The sequence below is a fragment of the Amphibalanus amphitrite genome, unplaced genomic scaffold, assembly GCF_019059575.1.
Source record: "Amphibalanus amphitrite isolate SeventyFive unplaced genomic scaffold, NRLGWU_Aamphi_draft 000585F_arrow, whole genome shotgun sequence".
Classification (NCBI taxonomy): domain Eukaryota; kingdom Metazoa; phylum Arthropoda; class Thecostraca; order Balanomorpha; family Balanidae; genus Amphibalanus; species Amphibalanus amphitrite.
The window spans coordinates 415,732-433,937 of NW_024882079.1; the positions used below are offsets into that span (position 1 = coordinate 415,732).

General features: G+C 50.4%; 1 protein-coding gene across 1 annotated transcript; it reads left to right on the forward strand.

The window, feature by feature from the left end:
• The first annotated feature begins 1,855 nt into the window (after nt 1–1,855).
• Nucleotides 1,856–3,596, forward strand: LOC122394341 (homeobox even-skipped homolog protein 2-like). The gene is made up of 2 exons (XM_043391173.1): nt 1,856–2,093; nt 2,474–3,596. The coding sequence occupies exons 1-2, from the start codon at nt 2,030–2,032 to the stop codon at nt 3,061–3,063; spliced, it is 654 nt and encodes a 217-aa protein (XP_043247108.1). The 5' UTR covers nt 1,856–2,029; the 3' UTR covers nt 3,064–3,596.
• Nucleotides 3,597–18,206: the final 14,610 nt, after the last annotated feature.

The following is an 18,206-nucleotide window of genomic DNA, read 5'->3' on the forward strand; positions in this document are numbered from 1 at the left end:
AGTCAGCAGCGTCTTTCGTCAAAACTGGAAGATCAATCCCCTTTCAACTGTTAACATCAAAAATGTTTCTTCATGGTGTGATCTCCTATGGAAACCTTGCGGGAAAAGAATTAATGTCAATTGTCAGCTCTTCAAATTTCTTTGGACTTAAACTTGCAGTACCATATCCAGTTTGCTTTGATATTTTGTTTTTCATTCCATGTTGAAGTTGAACACCAAGCTCCAGATATAGCAGGCAGCTTGATCATCTTCGGCCTTGGTATAATATCAGTCCAAGTTCCAGTGGTGGGTATCTTCTAATATTCAAATTAAAATGAAAAGCAATAGGCTTTCTCAGCGCCGACGACGAATTCACGTTGATAAAAAAGGGAGCCCAAGGTCAGCAAAACTCGGGTTCAAGGAATGGCGGGCGTTGAAATGACTGCTGACGTCATCAACAAACCGCTAATGGTTAACCCGCGCACCGACGGGGGGGGGGGCGGATATCCGCCCCCCCCTGAGGTTTTTCGTGAATAGCGGGAAAACCGCGGCGCGTAGCGCCGCGAAATTTGGTATGACTATTCCCTTATCAATTTTACACATGGTGTGCAAGTTTGAACCTCCTACCTTTCAAGGTCAGGTCACCAGGTCACTTTGAATGACCCAACCTCAAGTCACTTTTTTGCAACTTTGTCACCGTGCCAGACCTACAGTAGATGTCGGAGGCCTTTGAAAGTCGCAGGATGTTATTAGGTCATTAGTAGCTACAACTTGTATATCTCGGAATTTTGATATCGGTGACCTAAGGTCAGGTCAATTTCGCGACCTCCCCATTATAAGTCAATGGGGGAAAAATCAACTCCCTGTTTTTACCACTAAAACGGGTCGGAATGGCCCCATATACCATACATGACTTCATATACGATCAACCTTCACTACCTTGAGGTCTGTTTTGCTGTTGGGCAGCTGTGAGGTCATGTGACGTCATCAAAGGTCACCAAAGGTTTTTGGCCAATAACTCCGTACAGGAACAAGATACAGACGCGTGGATGGTCTCATTGTGTTCAGCTCGTCAAGACGCATCGAATGATATACATGATGACCTCGAGGTCACGTGACCTGAGGTCAACCTTTGACCTTGACCTTTCGAGGTCAACATATATATCATTCGATGCGGATTGACGAGAGGATCACGATGATGCCCTTAGTTTGTTCCTATCTTGACTAATTCGAAAGTTATTCGAGAAAAACTCTCCATATTTAGCGCCGCCATTTTGACTTTTTCGACCCCTGTGACGTCATCTTTGACCTGACCTGAAAATGACCTTAGTAAAAATTGTAGATCTTGACCGTGCGTATCCGATGCCGTTTACCGCTTGTCGCTATCTTGCTTCGTTCTCGAGATCTCAGGGGGGGGGCGGTCATCCGCCCCCCCCCCCCCCCCGTCGGTACTAAGTTGGCGCAGACCCCCGTCGGTGCGCGGGTTAAGAGATAGGGACTAAGCTGGTCCCACCCTGCAAGTAAAGGGAAGAAATTTCTTGAACACCATAAAGCTGCGGGGGTTGCGACCAGGATAAATGGTGGTTTCTGAGCCTGGCCGCAAACTTGGCTATCTCAACTCAAAACTAATGTTAAGGTGGGATGGTCCCTTTAATTACCTAACTTGGTGATTGTGGTTTATTCGATCGTTTCGGTCACCTACAGATCCTGATCCTGGCTAAGACGGGCACAGAGCTTGGGCCGTGGGGTGGTGGCGCTTTGCTCTGCCGCCATAACCACCAAAGCCGGTGCCGCCGCCCGCCGGTAGACCTGTAATCCCCTCCCCGTGTTCCACCTCGATTACTAAATCATAATCCTCCCGTCTCCGCCGGTCCGCGGCCTCCCGGTCTGCTCGCCCGCTGATTGGTCGGCGGTGATCGCGCCGCGCTCTCATTGGCTGTTGGAGTTGGGGCTCTCGGGCAGGCGCCGAGCGGCCCTCATCGGATCATTATCTGTGGAAGTCTCGAAGCGAGCGGTCTGTTGTCGCCTGCGCGGTCCGCCCGAAGAGTCCATGTTCTGCAGTAAGGAGCTGCTCCAGTCGATGGAGGCCATGTGTGACAGCGTCAACTCTGACGGTAAGTAGCAGAGAGAGAGTGGGCAGAGTGTTTATTGAAACACGCTCAGTTGATAGGACGTGCTGATTTGTGTGCGTGATACGGCAATAATTCATGAGTACCTGCATGGAAGCTTAAATCAATATTCGTTTCGCCATAAATCAAAATGTAGGGAGATGATATTTGTGTATGTGAAGCCAAACAGCCTGACGGCTAGACCTGTGCTTTGAGTCTGTGCAGTCTCGTATTCGTTTGATCGGACGGCGTAAGCTGTTCTGAATTCTATGAATGGAAAAATCTATATAAAAAACACCGTAGCGTATAAAGAGCTGTCTGGCGGGCGAAACTTTTACATCCTCCACATCCCGACCTGACTTAACCTGGCTCTCTCTTATCTGCAGAGCCCCGGGTGCCCGTCAACGGCTCGCCGTCTCCCCCGCCAGTGTCTCCGGCCGCCTCGAACTCTGCCGAGCCGTCTGCCGCCACCCGGCGACTCTCCGGCGACGACTCGGGCAGCGGCAGCGACTCGGGCTCGGCGGCCGGCGGCGGCGGCGGCGGCTCGGCGGCGCGCCGGCCGGCCCGCACCGTGTTCTCGGCCGGTCAAATGGCCGCCCTGGAGACAGAGTACGCCGCCAACCGGTACCTGAGCACGCCGCAGCGCCGCCAGCTCAGCCAGCGGCTCGGACTGGCAGAGGCCACCGTCAAGGTCTGGTTCCAGAACCGGCGCATGAAGGAGAAACGCCAGCAGAGCGAGAGCCAGATGCACTACCTGAGCCACGTGATGCAGTCGTACATGTACCAGCTGCAGTGTGCCGGTGTGGTGACGCCGCTGCAGCCGGTGCCGCTGCCGGCCGCCCCCGTCCCCGCCCCCGCCCCCGCCCCCGCCCCCGCCCCCGCCCCGGCCGTCCGTCGGCCGGTGACCTCGCCAGTTGACCTGTGCCGACCGCGGGTCAGGCCGCACGGCGACCTCTTCAGGCCCTACGCCCTGTAGATCCACCGTCACTGATTCTATGTGCAACTCCCCCACTGTTCTACCGCTGTGCACGATTTCAGTCCGTGCGTGGCCGTGAGTCATCGTTACCGACACCTGGTATTATTCCTCGCACCGTTCCCGATCATCCGATGTCGGCGTTATGTGATGTTGGAGCCGTTCGCGTTGTTTGCTGCGCCTTGTGCGCGGCTGTGTGTGCTCGTGTTTGTGTCTTTGCAGAGTTTAAATAACCGTTAGCTGAGGTAGTAAATGGGAGTTTAAGAGCACTGCGTAAGCTATGTGACGCACTGTCTGCCGGAAGCGGTAGGTTTATGGCCCGCTGTTGGCGGAAACGATCGGAAATGCTGGTCGCCGAAATTGGCCGATAGTAGTGCTGATTTCTCAGAGCGATTGTGATGCTTCCGTGACGAAGCCATGAGCGTACCGGCTGGATGGGAACTCGGCCTGTGACGCCGGCCCCCGGCCCCTGTCTCGGTCGATGACGTGTCTCACTCTAAGTGCGTACGTGTGAATAAATACAGAGACAGAGAGATAGATGACGCCTGTTTTATACACATACACACACTGAGCAGCAGAGAGGACGTACGCGGAACGCGGACACCAATGCATATCGGTCTGCGAGTCGGGCTCGGTCGAGCCAGGTTCTATGCTGAAATGACGTGTGCCACTTGGCGGTCTGCTATATGATCCATATTACATTGCGCCACGTTTTATAGCCAGTTTGCTACATCGCTCAAAAGCGACTTCCGGCCTTATCAAGCAAAGAAACGTACTACTCCATTGATTTGAAACAATCGATAATTTTTTCGAAACCTGCGTGCCTCTCAGATTGGTTAATGGTTATGTCAATAGTGCTCCTATTCAAAGGCGGTAGTCACTGATCCGTCCCCTCGCCTGCCACTGCCTTCTTGCAGTTACGGCGGTGCGGCTACCGGCACCAAAGACAAGGATATCGAGTGTCTCCCCTGCCAGAAGTCCCCGCCGTGGCGGTGGCATCACAGACTTTGTGCGGCGCCTACTGACGATACGGTGACGCCGTGATGGTGTTGGTGTAACGGTGACGATGACTGGTGATTATGACTGCAGTGATGACGGTGATGACGATGGTGAAGTTGCTACAGTATTCAGGCGGATGTAGTCACACATCGCCTACGATGGAAGCAGGTCGATCCGGGATTGCCGGCCTTCATAGAGGCAAATATGTTCAACCGACACATGAGGAGCGACCAGCACGTCGGATGACGAAAAAGGCATCTGGCTTGGACTGCAACTAGCCGACAGGTCGTCGAAAACTAGCGAAATGTGCCTGAAGTGTTCCGTTAGTGAAAAAGTCTCGTTAGAACGGGTCGGGAATTCCACTATCTGGCAACCAGCCCTTCATTGCCAACCCTTCATTGGTCGGTCTAAATGAGAATGAAAACTCGACATTTGACATTTCGGCTTCGAGAGCTGCAGGTATGTGCCAAAGGTATCGTTAGTACATCAAGAAATTTGCATTACCTCATGCCACCCTTGGCCCTTCTGCAAGGGATTGTGACGTAAGGAAACGTATAACATGAACAAAGAGCGCTGTTTCATAAAGATCACACGGAGTCATTCATTGTTGCCGTTGCATGAGGAGGTCCCGGGTGATGACACGTCTCCTGCCCGGAAGCCAGGCTGTCTGGAGACGTCAGCAGTCATAGCAGGGCCGTCCGGTACCCCGGGGTCGGGTCTGGCGACCCCAAACAAACCAAACAAACAGTACCTCCCACAGCGCGGCGGGGTGACGAACACAAAGAACACATCAGTGAACACTGGCGGGGTGAGACAGACGGGATCACATGAGACGGAGGGCGAAGGACGGTATGAAACGGGCATTGTGTCAGTTGTGACACTGTATCACAAGCTCTGGCTACATCTACATGCTACGGATTTGACCTGCCATGGTAAAGTTCAGTCATGGATGAAAGAATCCTTCACAAAGTTGTAGCCCGGTGGTATTCTTTCATCATGGCTCAGTGCTCTGCGGGTTACACGCGGTCTGTCTGTAGTCCCAACTCTTCCGCCCAGTTCCGCGTAGCACGGAGCGAACAAAGTGTCCGCGACGGCTGGCAGGCAACGACGACAGCGACGCCGACACAATCAAGGCCCGCCCCCGCCCCCGCCCCCGCCCCGGCCCGGCGGGCCACCCGCGCCGACTGGCACCGTACCGTCACTCGCTGAAAGGAGGCACCGTCCGTCCCTTGCCGTCGCCGCGCCGGGCGCCCGGTATATCGACTTCCGCCGGGCTAATTGAAGGGAGACGGGCCGTCGCGCGCCGTACAGGGAGAGGCGGGGAGGCTGTCCGTATCCGACGGCCGTATCTCGGTCCGTGTGTTTCCTGCAGTCAGCGGGATATCGACAGGTCTTGTCTGTCGGAAGGGCTGAGGGTTTGATTCTCTGCCGTCTCTCGGCTGTCCTCGTGTCACAGGACAGGTGACATTACTCTGAGTCACCGTCTGCCCACTGTCAGATCACCTTCTGATGTCACAGGACAGGTGACATTACTCTGAGTCACCGTCCGCCGACTGTCAGATCACCTTCTGATGTCACAGGACAGGTGACAGGACTCTGAGTCACCGTCCGCCGACTGTCAGATCACCTTCTGATGTCACAGGACAGGTGACAGGACTCTGAGTCACCGTCCGCCGACTGTCAGATCACCTTCTGATGTCACAGGACAGGTGACAGGACTCTGAGTCACCGTCCGCCGACTGTCAGATCACCTTCTGATGTCACAGGACAGGTGACAGGACTCTGAGTCACCGTCCGCCGACTGTCAGATCACCTTCTGATGTCACAGGACAGGTGACAGGACTCTGAGTCACCGTCCGCCGACTGTCAGATCACCTTCTGATGTCACAGGACAGGTGACAGGACTCTGAGTCACCGTCCGCCGACTGTCAGATCACCTTCTGATGTCACAGGACAGGTGACAGGACTCTGAGTCACCGTCCGCCGACTGTCAGATCACCTTCTGATGGCACGGGACAGGTGACAAGTGACAAGTCTGACAGCGCCGATCTTAGTTTACGGCGCAACGCAACCACCCCGGGTAGAGCCTACCTACCGCCATATGAAGTCAGTGCGCTTATCGCTATCTTTTCCTACCTGTAATACACCGACAAGTTGCGAGATGCATACATCTAACTCTAATGTATCTTTCAACTGAGCCTGGCTTCGTATGCCTAATCGCTGCCGGAGCTGGCTGTAAAGCTGATAATATCGCAGCAGTAACGATACATCAGATAGACGCATCCATTTCGTTATAGACCACAGCTGACTCACCACTTCCGCGCCTTCGCCGCCGTCACCGCCCGTGCCGTCGCTCCTGACGGCCGGCGGTCTCTGTGCTTCAAAACCGATACCGGCTAGAGGCTAGGGCTCTAGGACAGCTCTGGCATCTGGACGTCCTACGCTCGGACAGCGGTTGTTATGATCACAGCGCGGTACCTATCGGCCCTGCCCGGGGCAGCGGTCGTTTGCCGTATACGGCCGGACGACACACCACCAGATACTCATCACACATCTCTCTGTGTTTAGTGCCGCGCCCAATGCCGAGAGGCGGCCGACTACCGCGCTCTGTACGCCGTGCACTAATGGAAGGTGAAGGTTTATCACGCCTCGTCACGTGCCGACACTGGCCGGAGGAGGCGGAGGGTCGTTAGTTGACCTCGCCGACCACCGACCGCAATCCAGGTTTCTGAGACGACACCGCTGCCTATGTCCGGTATGACGTCACTAAAGCTTACATACGAAGTATAACGTCACCACAGCTGATGTCCGAACCTTACAATTATTTTTGTATTGTCGGCCAGTAGACGACAGTGGCTGGAAGCAGCACGCTCGTTCGCATTGATCCATTCTGTTCCGTAGGTAGGTATATAAGACAAAACCCTGAGCCCGCTTGATGTCCGTGTTGTTTTATGTAACTAGTACGCAAGTAGCTGTATCGAAACTGAGAAGCCTCTCGGCATCCCGACTCCTGATGCTCCCGCCACTCCTCCTTCCAGCTCGGGCTCCGCTATTTACGACAGGGGCGCGGGTGCGGGGGAGGCGGCGTTATGTCCACTCTCCCACGTGTGTCCGTGCCAGACGCTGGCGCTGACGCTGACCAGACTCTCGCTTAGGACCAGTTAAATGCCGCCGCCAGTTGCAATAAAGAGCGGTATTTCCGCGTTTCCCACGGCGCGCGGCGACAGACACCCTCTGTTCCGCCGCGCGCCGTCGCCGCCGACGCTGGGGCCGTCGCCGTCGACGCAGGGGACGGTATGCACATATATCTTCGGGGGCGCGAGGAATGCCGGGAGTTGTTCTGGTCAGGGGATATCGCCCGGCCCGGTAGTGGGAAGTGACAGGGGACTGACCAGCGACGGTCATCGGAAACAGTGGCCAATTGTTCCTGCATAGTGAAGGCTTATATAATCGTTTTCACCCAATGGTGTGTGATAAAATCTAACGTTTCTACAGCGACTTAGAAGTTGACGACTTGGTAGCTGTTAGTCGTTGTTTTAGCCGTTTTCACGACGGGCTATCCGGCGAATGCACCTGATTTGACCAAATCTGCACCTAATTTCTTTTACAGCAAATATCTTCATTTTATGAATTTATTTCAGCGTTTTAATCGATGATGCTCTCTGATGACAAAGCAGGCATATAAGCAATTAGTGCAACCCTAGCTGATAGCTGCTAAGAGACACACTGAACCTGATTTGACCAAATCTGCACCTAATCTGTACCAGATATGCACCAAATGTGTACCAGATGGCCGTCGTGAAAACGGCTATTAGCCGTTTTCACGACGGGCTATCTGGCGAATGCACTTAATTCTCACCAAATCTGCACCTAATTTCTTTGATAACAAATATCTTCATATAATGAGTTTATTTCACGATTTTAATCGATGACAATGTCTGATGATATGACAAAGCAAGTAACTATATAAGCAGTTAGTGCAACTCCTAGCTGATAGCTACCAAGAAATACACTGAACCTGATTTGAACCAAATCCTCGCCAAATGTGCACCTAATCTACCCCAAATGTATACCAGATGGCCATCGTGAAAATGACTATTTCGAGTCGGTCCGTTCTTTTCATCCCTCTTGCGTCGCCTCACCTAAGTTCTCCATGCCTGCCATGGTCCAATGTCTACTTCCGACCCCGGGTCTCCGGTGGGCAGTTTCGTGACCAGTCGCCTGGCTAGTGGCGTGTTCGTCGCCCTCTGAGCCGACCATTAGAGCTGCCCGAGCAGTGTCATAACAGGCTGTAACGACGTGTCCAGCGGCCCGATTTGGATCGTGATCACAATAGGACCGGCCTGCTCCCGACTACAGCAGCTCGATCGGCCGATTTATCTGACCAGGCGCCGGGCGGTGGATGGAGGCGGTCCGTGCTCTCCGGCTGGATACGCTGATCAGCGGCCACTGATCCCTGACTTCTGGCCATCACGGGTCAGCTGTCTGATTACAACTGGTCCCGGGTCGCTGCCTGACTGAGACTACTGACGGTCCTTTGGTACTGTCGTACCCAGGTCTGCACTTCTGCAGTCTAAATGTTGGTCCCATGTCAGCTTTCTCATTATAAGACAGACACGCGCACCAATTGTTAACGGCATGCTTTATCTAGACTGAAAGTTACATAACAGCGTCTTGTGTGGTTTACTGGTCCCAGTAAGACGCTTTACTAGGCATTATAAATGATAATTTTGTTTGACGCTTTACTCGTGCTTATCGCTTCATCGGATTCGGTAAGGACTAATTGCAGTGGTTAGGTAACCGCAGAGACTTCTATTTTTGTCGGCGACTTTTGGTCTTTTGGGAGTTAAGCATTGAACATAAATGATTTTAGCCTCACATCTTTCAATGGGCTAAACACCGGTGTTCGGGCGTAACATACGCGAAAGAGGTAGAAGGCATAAAGGTAGACAAGTGCTTTTTCTCGACAGTCCCGATGACCAGAGATCAGCAGCCCAATGGTCAGGTAAATGGTCGGCTACCTGACACCCGCTCCCTTCGGACGGGGGGGGGGGAGACACGTGACCCAGGCAGCGGCGGAGACATCAAAGGGTCGCCACCCTCTCCATTATCATTTGTCGCAATGTTAGCCGGCAGACGACCTGGCCGGCCGGTGCCGCCATTATGGGCGGCTAATTTGCAGCGGAGGCAGGTAGCGCCTCACCGTTTGGTCAGCCGTCAGACGGACCTCAAAGGCGCCGACGGCTCCGCTCAAATCCCTGTCCGTCATTTGGCCGCGCCCGGCCCGATTTGCCAATGATCTGGGGGATTTATCGCTTTATTGCATTCGGGAGTACCTACCTGGAGTCGGGATCACATCCACCCCATGGCCGACTGAGAGTTTCAGCAGTTAGCAGCTGAGCCCACACAACACAGTGAGCAATCAGTCCAGGTTGTTTCGCGGAGGTGCAAGATTCCAGTGCGGCTCACCAGGTGATATTTGCCGCACCATTTCCTTCTGACCACGTCCCGCCCTTCCGCTGGGGGCCGGCACACCGGCAATTGTCTCTGTCCTGACCTGGATACGAGGACTGGCATCTGTTGACCGGCCACATTAGAGGCGGAGGATCGCCACTCATCAAACACGGGCTCAGAGCGCCGGCTGACGCAGGCAGCAGTTATAGCCGCGCCGCTAAACACACTGGAATCCTGCGGATGCGCGAGGCCAAACACAGGAGGAACCACCCGTGTCTCTCTCCCCGGCCAAGAGGGGAGGGAAGGGAGGGAGAGACAAAGAACGAGATAGTGAGGGGGAGTGGAAAGAAGGGGCTGGATGTAAAGAAATGTCCATAAAGAAGCGTTGCAACGCCGCCCCACGCGACGCCCTGACAATTAGGAGAGGGACAGAGCGGAACGAGGGCGCTGAAGCAGTGTCCAATACGTGATGACATCTTTTAAGTTCACCGTACTGGCGAAACGGCTTAGCCTTTTTTTCAAAATGTACAGTAAAGATAAGAGTAAAATAAGCGGCGCATGTAAAAGCAGTTTGATTGATTTAATGTAGTTAGAATGAGGCTATCATATAAACAATGACCTTCATATCGATATGACATGACAGCTGTCAGCTGTTAGATAACGAAATTTACACGATACAACTGAATACACATAATGTTCCATGCACTCCCGAAGCACCCCTCAGTACCGGAGTGCCCTGATTACTGTGTCTTGGAAGAGTGTCACTGCGCGGAGCGCTGACCTCCTTGATGTGGTCATCCGCCGGGCTGTGACAGACTCCTGGACGCTTTACGGTGCGGTTCCTGGCCCGTCCGCGGCCGCAGCGGACGGCAGAGCCGAGTGGGGTGCATAGTGCACACGGCACAGCCACAAACGGTTTCAGCCCTCCCCGGAGCGGGTTACTCACCGACTGCACGGTACAGATGATGACGTCAGTGTAGTTCCGGGAGAGCGGCGGTCGGATGTTCCGCTCCCAGAAGGCAAAGCGGATATTGACATTGTAATATTGACATTGTATTGACAAAAATCAAAATTTAAATATGGTTCGTCTTTTTCCGGGATATGTAATGGTAATTGACTACGCTTATGACTCATAAAATATTATATTTGTGAGCACCGAATACTCAAGAACAAAGACAGCTAAATCAATGTTGATATTAAATGTGGAAGTTTAAATACAATCAGCGAACAAAAAAAAAGCAATTGTGTCATCCCAGCTCTGTTGAAGTAGCCCCAGACATAAAAATGATCTTCTTTGTTTCCGAATAAATAAATAGAAATGAGCAAGCTTGCAGAGATAGTCTACAAAACATAGCTTCAGTGTACGGATTGTCCTTATAGATAGACAACTGACCGGGCTATTGCAGGCTGACTGGGTCAGCAGTTACGGGCGCGACTGTTGTGACAGCAGCGTGTTCGTTACGGCCATCCTGGGTGGCTAACGGAGCCTGCTACCGCCCCGTGCCCCTCTGACCCTCCCCTGACCGGCTTAACGGCACCATTTAGCCATCGCTGATCACCGCGGCGACCCTGTGAGGAATCTGGGGGACAGGGGGCGTTGGGTCAGCTGCTGACCGACCGTCGGCCCTCTCCAGATGGTCAGAGCGGCGGCACGGACCATTCCCGACACCTAATGATACCACGTGCCATTGGGGTGACCCCCGCCGACCGCACACGAGGGGAAGGGGTGGGGGCTGTCCCGGTTCATCTCGCGACATCGCTGTGGAGGACGTTCCCCACTGGGACATTCCGCACTTAGTCCGACCCGACTGATGGGAGTTTTATGTCCGCGGCGTCTCTGAAATGTAGCCGCACGTGCGGTCGTTCAGAGAGGCGACGATCATAGCGCAGTGTTAACGTCGCGCGTCTGGCGGAGCATTCCTTTTTGTGACGTCAGCTGTCACCAGCTGTGACACATAACGCATGGAAGAAGCCACGGGATGTATATTATAAGTTGTGTGTGTTACCTGATAGTGTTACTTTACAAGTTGAAACTGGCTAATGTATAAGTGCTAAAAATACATGGTATAAAAATAAAAATGTTTCAAAATCAACATTTATTTTGTATGTAGATTAAGCAGCTAATGAAGCTCTCTAATCTAACATGTCTCTACTCTCAGATGACACCTAACGTTTCGACTTCGCTTCGGTTATTTCGATTGTGTTATCACGCTTTGGTTGATCGTTGGTTCTCCTTTTCTTTTAGCTGCATTTTATAAGCGACGCTGTTTCTACGATTTATAGGTAAATGTAGGTTTTGATAAATTTGCAGCTTGCGTAAAAAGTTTTTATTGGTCTGAAAAAGCTGGCAATGACACCCAAATATATGTTGCCCATTTTCTATAAACTTCTTTATCCGCTGCTCATTTTCTTGTAATAACAAATGTAGACTTAATCATCGAATTAATCAACGTTGCAGGTCCTTGACTCCAGGCCCGAATGTCTGATAAAAAGCAGACCTTTACGGGAAAAATATAACATTTTGAATTAACAGGCAATACACAAAACAATCGTAAAAAGGTTATCTTTAAAAGAAATATATTTTATTTTGTTGAATTAACAAAGTAATCGCACAACAAATAGTGCATAGGCATATTAGCCGTTTTCACGACGGGCTTTCCGGCGAATGAACCTAATTTGACCAAATCTGCACCTAATCTCTTTTACAGCAAATATCTTCATTTTATGAATTTATTTCAGTGTTTTAATTGATGATACTCTCTGATAATATGATAAAGCACTAAGCAGGCATATAAGCAATTGGCGCAACCCTAGCTGATAGCTACTAAGAGATACACTGAACCTAATTTGACCAAATCTGCACCTAATCTGCACCAAATTTGCACCAAATGTGTACCAGATGGCCGTCGTGAAAACGGCTATTATTCTTTCAGATATTAAATCTTGTGATGGATGTCACTGTGTTCCCCATGATTATCCAGGATTGAAATGTCATGGCTGCAGTCAAGCAAGGCTCCATTGCCACCATTGTGCAAAGTATTTTTTGACAAGTCATTTCATGCTGGACGGCTAATCGTAATCCTGCTTAAAACACGAATGCAAATTTTCGACAGACGCCGCATTTAGCCCACCCACACAGGGGAGCCAGACTCCAAATGAGTGCCGCCTCAATCCCGTTCATTACCGACTGAATAGAGTTTTAATCCGGGTCGCGGATAAACGTCCCTTCAAGCAGCCCACCGGTATGCTCATCGTTTTGGTGACCCGGTGCCAGTAGCAAAAGGGACAGAGCAAGAGTAAATGGAACAAATCAGATGAGATGGATAGATGGTTGGATGGATAGATAGATAGATAGATAGATAGATAGATAGATAGATAGATAGATAGATAGATAGATAGATAGATAGATAGATAGATAGATAGATAGATAGATAGATAGATAGATAGATAGATAGATAGATAGATAGATAGATAGATAGATAGATAGATAGATAGATAGATAGATAGATAGATAGATAGATAGATAGATAGATAGATAGATAGATAGATAGATAGATAGATAGATAGATAGATAGATAGATAGATAGATAGATAGATATAGATAGATAGATAGATAGATAGATAGATAGATAGATAGATAGATAGATAGATAGATAGATAGATAGATAGATAGATAGATAGATAGATAGATAGATAGATAGATAGATAGATAGATAGATAGATAGATAGATAGATAGATAGATAGATAGATAGATAGATAGATAGATAGATAGATAGATAGATAGATAGATAGATAGATAGATAGATAGATAGATAGATAGATAGATAGATAGATAGATAGATAGATTGATAGATGCTTCTACATAGTTAAACCCCTCAAATACTAAGAAATTCACCGACCCCCCACTATAATGTCCAATGTATCATTTGCCCAATGTCTCATGCGTAGCTCGGCCATCATACAAATCATATGCTGGGTGGGCTGGCTGGAGGACAGTCTCTTTGAGTGATTTACATGTGCTGGAGAGTGTAAGTCGCCACCCAGTAGCCGGGAAACGTCAGAAACTGTCAACGCCATCACCAGTGGGATCCATCAGACACGAGGCAGAAACATTCGGTGATAACACCCACTGATCCAGGCCAGCGGGGTGTCAAATGCTGGACAGGGAACACACACCACACTGAGAGAGCTCTGACTCCTCGGACTGCTACTGTGCGTTGTCTGTCCCAGAGAGCAGGAGAAAGTCGCTGACCGCCGTCGCTCGTTTGAACACAGAGGCCGGGGCGGCGCCGGAGCCGACATTGGGCCCGTGCGGTGGCGGCCGGAGCCGTCCTCTCCAATATCCGTGTCGGTCTCACGGTCAGGGCCCGTGCTCTCTGAGCGCGAGCGCCGCGTCCGTTAGGGTCGTCTGTTGGCCCCCGCGCTGTCGGTCCGTCCCGACCCGGCCGTCCGTCACGGCCGCGGCCGCCGAACGGCGTCACGGCCGGCCCATCAGGACACAATACGGGCGCGGTAATATTGTGACGGCTCCGGCGGCAGCCACCAATCGGCGGCGGCTCTGACGCGCCGTGACGCGTCCGTCACGGGGTGCCGGCGTCGGCGGCCGGCGTCAGTAGGCGGCCGGACGGAGCCGCTTTATTGGCGGCCGAATACGGCAGAACGGCGGCAGGTCAGGGAGGGTATACGGTGAGAAAGCGTCACACACGATCGGCGCATTACACTGCAAGTACAGTCACCAGCAGTTGCTACCCATCACCCCCGGACGGCGGGGGAGCAAGCTACCACCGCCCCTGCGAGACTAGCGCCGCCATGCGCCAAGAAGTGGAAACACCACGTGACTGAGGCCACGTGAGGGCAGGGTCACGTGATGGAGGGGCGGAGCATAGTAGCTTTTGCGCCCGACACTAACTGAAATGCGGCGCTGTGATTGGGCGCCTTGGCATGAATGAAGCCCCGGCGCCAGAATCAGCCGTTCGCCTTATATGGAAAGTGAGCCTGTGCGTTTCACTGTTCTGTGTTGGTTTGAGAGCCACGGCACCATACGAATTGTGAGCCCCTTTGAACGGGTCACCACCCGAGGCACTGAGGCGATGGCTGTGCCGAGCAAAGTCTAGCCTGGCGGGAGAGGCGGGCCAGGGAAAGAGCGATCGAGCAGCCACTGGGACGTGGATTGGTATTATCCAACCGCGACAAACGATGTCAGCAGCCTCTTCTCGTGTCATAGGCAGTGTCTATGACACGAAAAGCTAGACAGAGAACGTGGGCAGTGCCCAATCAAAAGCTACTAAACGATTCAGTTAAGAAGTTGGCGAGGTAGCCAGACCAAATAAAAAGTTTTTAATTTGATTTTGGTTGGCAAATGGCATACAAGCCCGCTGTGATGGACCAAAAAAGGAGCTGAACAGCTCATACAACTTCTAAAAAGCTCAACGGTTTACAAATTCAAAAGTTAAAAGTTAAAATTCAGCCTGCATGTTTACACTCTGGTCCGGCGCTGGCAGGAAGCTTATACTGCCACTTGCAATTCCACTGCGTTGTAATATAACCAAGAGTTCTGTGAGAGCATCACCTGAAAGCCTCGAGCCCCGTTGAGGGGGGGGGGGGGAAGGGCGGCGCGAAGCGGCCCCCCTTTTCAGTCGATATCTCCTAAAGTATAGCAAATGTCGCCACCAAGCTTTCAAGAGCCCTCCGGGCATCATTTTGACACCTTGTGACCAAATTTTTCGAGAGCTCTAATGAAAGGTTAGTCACAAATGACGTCAGAGTGATGTCATGTTCTGTCATTTTCGACCCAATAAAAGGTTTAGCGGGAACAGCTGTCACGCTTACAGTTTTGAAGATGACGAAAAATATTCAAGATAAAAAAGATGTAAAATAAACAGCGCTACCAAACTGCTAACTCTTATGTCTAATAAAAAATTGATTTATAACACCCCGAAAATACCAACAACTTTTAAAATTAAAACTGGAATATATCTTATAGAACTATCTGCTCTAGATATGCCAAACTTAAACTCGATAGCTCCAATTTTAGCAAAGTTATGGCAAAAAAGTACCTACTCTAAATTTATTACGTAAAATTTTCAAATTCAATTTTTAGGCGTCACAGAACACACAGAGCAAGCCAAAGACCACCATTCGATTTCCAGTGATGAGCTGCATCGAATAGATACCCCTTTTATGCAAAATATCAACTTTGACATTTAACCTTCTTTGACCTGGCTTTGACCTGACCTCCACCAGAATGTAATCTAAACTGGCCCCAATGGCCGTCTAGCCCACACCATTGAATTGTAAATGTAAAATTGCCCATAAAACATGTATCACACGACCCCAGCATAGTTGGGTTCATATTGTGACCCTTAGTGACCTGACCTCTGTGACCTGACCTGGCATCAGTGACCTCCTTAGGCAACATATGTATTAGGCAACCAACGCTCCATCGATGATTTTCGATAACATGCCTTTTATTTGATGTGTTAAGTGTTAACTGACTGAAACGCATTCCTTAGACGAAATCGGTGAAAAATGCGACCTTTGACCTGACTTGTGACGTCATGGGTTGCACCTAGGTCAACGAAACTTGGTAACAAGGTAGTTCTCTGGTGGGGCTATCGAATGCTCTTTGAATTTTCAAAATCGGTCGGTAACTTTCCGAGATCTCAGGTGGAAGGCGAAACGGCTGCACCACCCGATCAGGTGGTAGAGTCCGCCAATAGCCCAAGGGGGCGCGGATTATTTATTCACTCATACAGTGTCATTTATTTTGAGAACACCTTTCTCACGCCCTGACATGGTCCTCTCGTAATAGATCGAGATGAGGAGAGTGTTTTCACGCCTCCTTAATAGAGTTGCAAAGTTTCCCTACCGCATTACCGGCATGCCGGTAATTTTTCACTACCGCAGGTTTTTTGTGGTATCTGGCATGTCTTGCCGGTAGCATGCCGGTATTTTTGGTTTTGCACAAACAAAAATTATAAGCATATGATTCAAACTTTGGACACTAAGAGGAAAATGTGACATCTCTTGTAGGGGTAAACTGGAATCAACAATGCAGGTTTTTTAGTATGCCGGTAATTAGGTGGTGTTTTTGCTTTGGGCGTGGTAGCATGCCGGTATCCCCAAAAAAAATTGTGGGGCGGGGCGGTGCCGGTAGCAGCCTTTGGGGGAAACTTTGCAACTCTACTCCTTATGCACTGCTCTAGTGTCATTGAGCTATATCAACTGTCAGCGGTTTTCGGACAATGAAGTTCTTACTGAATCCAATAGAAGTCTTTGATAGACGAAACCGGTCCGCTTTTTCTTTTTCTAATTGTTTTTGAATATATTCGTAGACTACTGGCTCTTTACTACAAAATTTGAGAATGCTCCTTTTACTTTGACCCGAATGATGTGCAGCTGAATTTTCCCTCTTGAATGATTATGGACAGCTGGCGAAATTGACTTCAACCTAAACTACCGACAAACAGAAGAAAAATCTGACACAAGCCTTCCTCAATCCTCTCACCTTATTCAACCGTTGAAACGTTCAAGGCATTTGTTCAGTCCGAGTTGCTATGTCGACCACCCGCGCCGTGCTGGGGAGGGGGGGGGGTTTACGCCCCCCCCCCCATTAGGTTTTTCGCGAATATCTAAAAAACGGCGACGCGTAGCGCCGCTGTTTTATATACACCTGTTCTGACATCTTTTTCGCACATGTTATGAAAATTTCAGACACCGGTCATTCAAGGTCAGGTCACCAGGTAACGTCAAGTGACCTTGCCTCAGAAAAGGTTCGAAAGCTCGCTGTAGCTACACCGTCTGAGCGATCACTTTGAAACTGTCAGTAATTGCTGAGGGTAACAGACTAACAGTATGTATAAAATGGATACCTCGGATTTTTTATCTCTGTGACCTAAGGTTAAGACAATTTTGCGACTGCTCCATTAGGTATAAGTCAATGGGAGAAAATTGAAATGCGCCTCTTTTGGACGAATTTCGTTCTACACCCTCTCAAACATCGGTCCATAGACACACTGATCGGAAAATTGCACCTGTGACCCCTGTGTGTGCCCCTGAGGTCATTTTAGGACATAAAAGGTCTTCAGCAGTTTTTTTGACTTTTGACAGAGACGTGCTTGAGCGGTGAAAACACCGTTGATCTGAGGTCAAATTTGAGGTCATTCAGAACGGTGCTCTCTAGGGGTTAAAGCGTTGATCTGAGGTCAAATTTGAGGACATGTTGGCGAAAGAGCGTTAAAAGAGCTATCGAATGCGCTTTTCCGCGGCGCTGTAGCTCTATTGGTTCCCGAGTTAGCCGTCGGGTGTTCAAAATCGTTAAAATCAACAAAATTTGACATTTGATGAATCCTGGTGACCGGACCTTTGCCCTAACCTTTAAATGACCGAAGTGTTTTCCTCCTTATTTTTAACGCTCTTTCGATTGCCGCATATCGCGTGTCGCTACGTGGCCCAGGAGCCGAGTTAGACGGAGGGGCGTGAAACGCCCCCCCCCCCCCCAGCACTCGACGGAAAGTTCATATCACCAACACGGCGCGGGCTAATTGTTATGTTAGTTAGCTCCTGTTGTAAGCTGTGGAGTCGTGGACCTGATCTTGAAGGAACGGGCCTAGCATTACCATAGCAAACGTCAACAAAAAAAAATTAATAGTTTGTGCAAAAAATAGCATTTCTTTATGAAGTATTGCGAGAC

What these genes read in the sequence shown, in the direction of transcription:
- LOC122394341 (XM_043391173.1), top strand. Translation starts at nt 2,030, where the DNA reads ATGTTCTGCAGTAAGGAGCTGCTCCAGTCGATGGAGGCCATGTGTGAC. An exon ending in TGACAGCGTCAACTCTGACG is followed by an intron (nt 2,094 to 2,473) that starts GTAAGTAGCAGA and finishes TCTTATCTGCAG; the next exon opens with AGCCCCGGGTGCCCGTCAAC.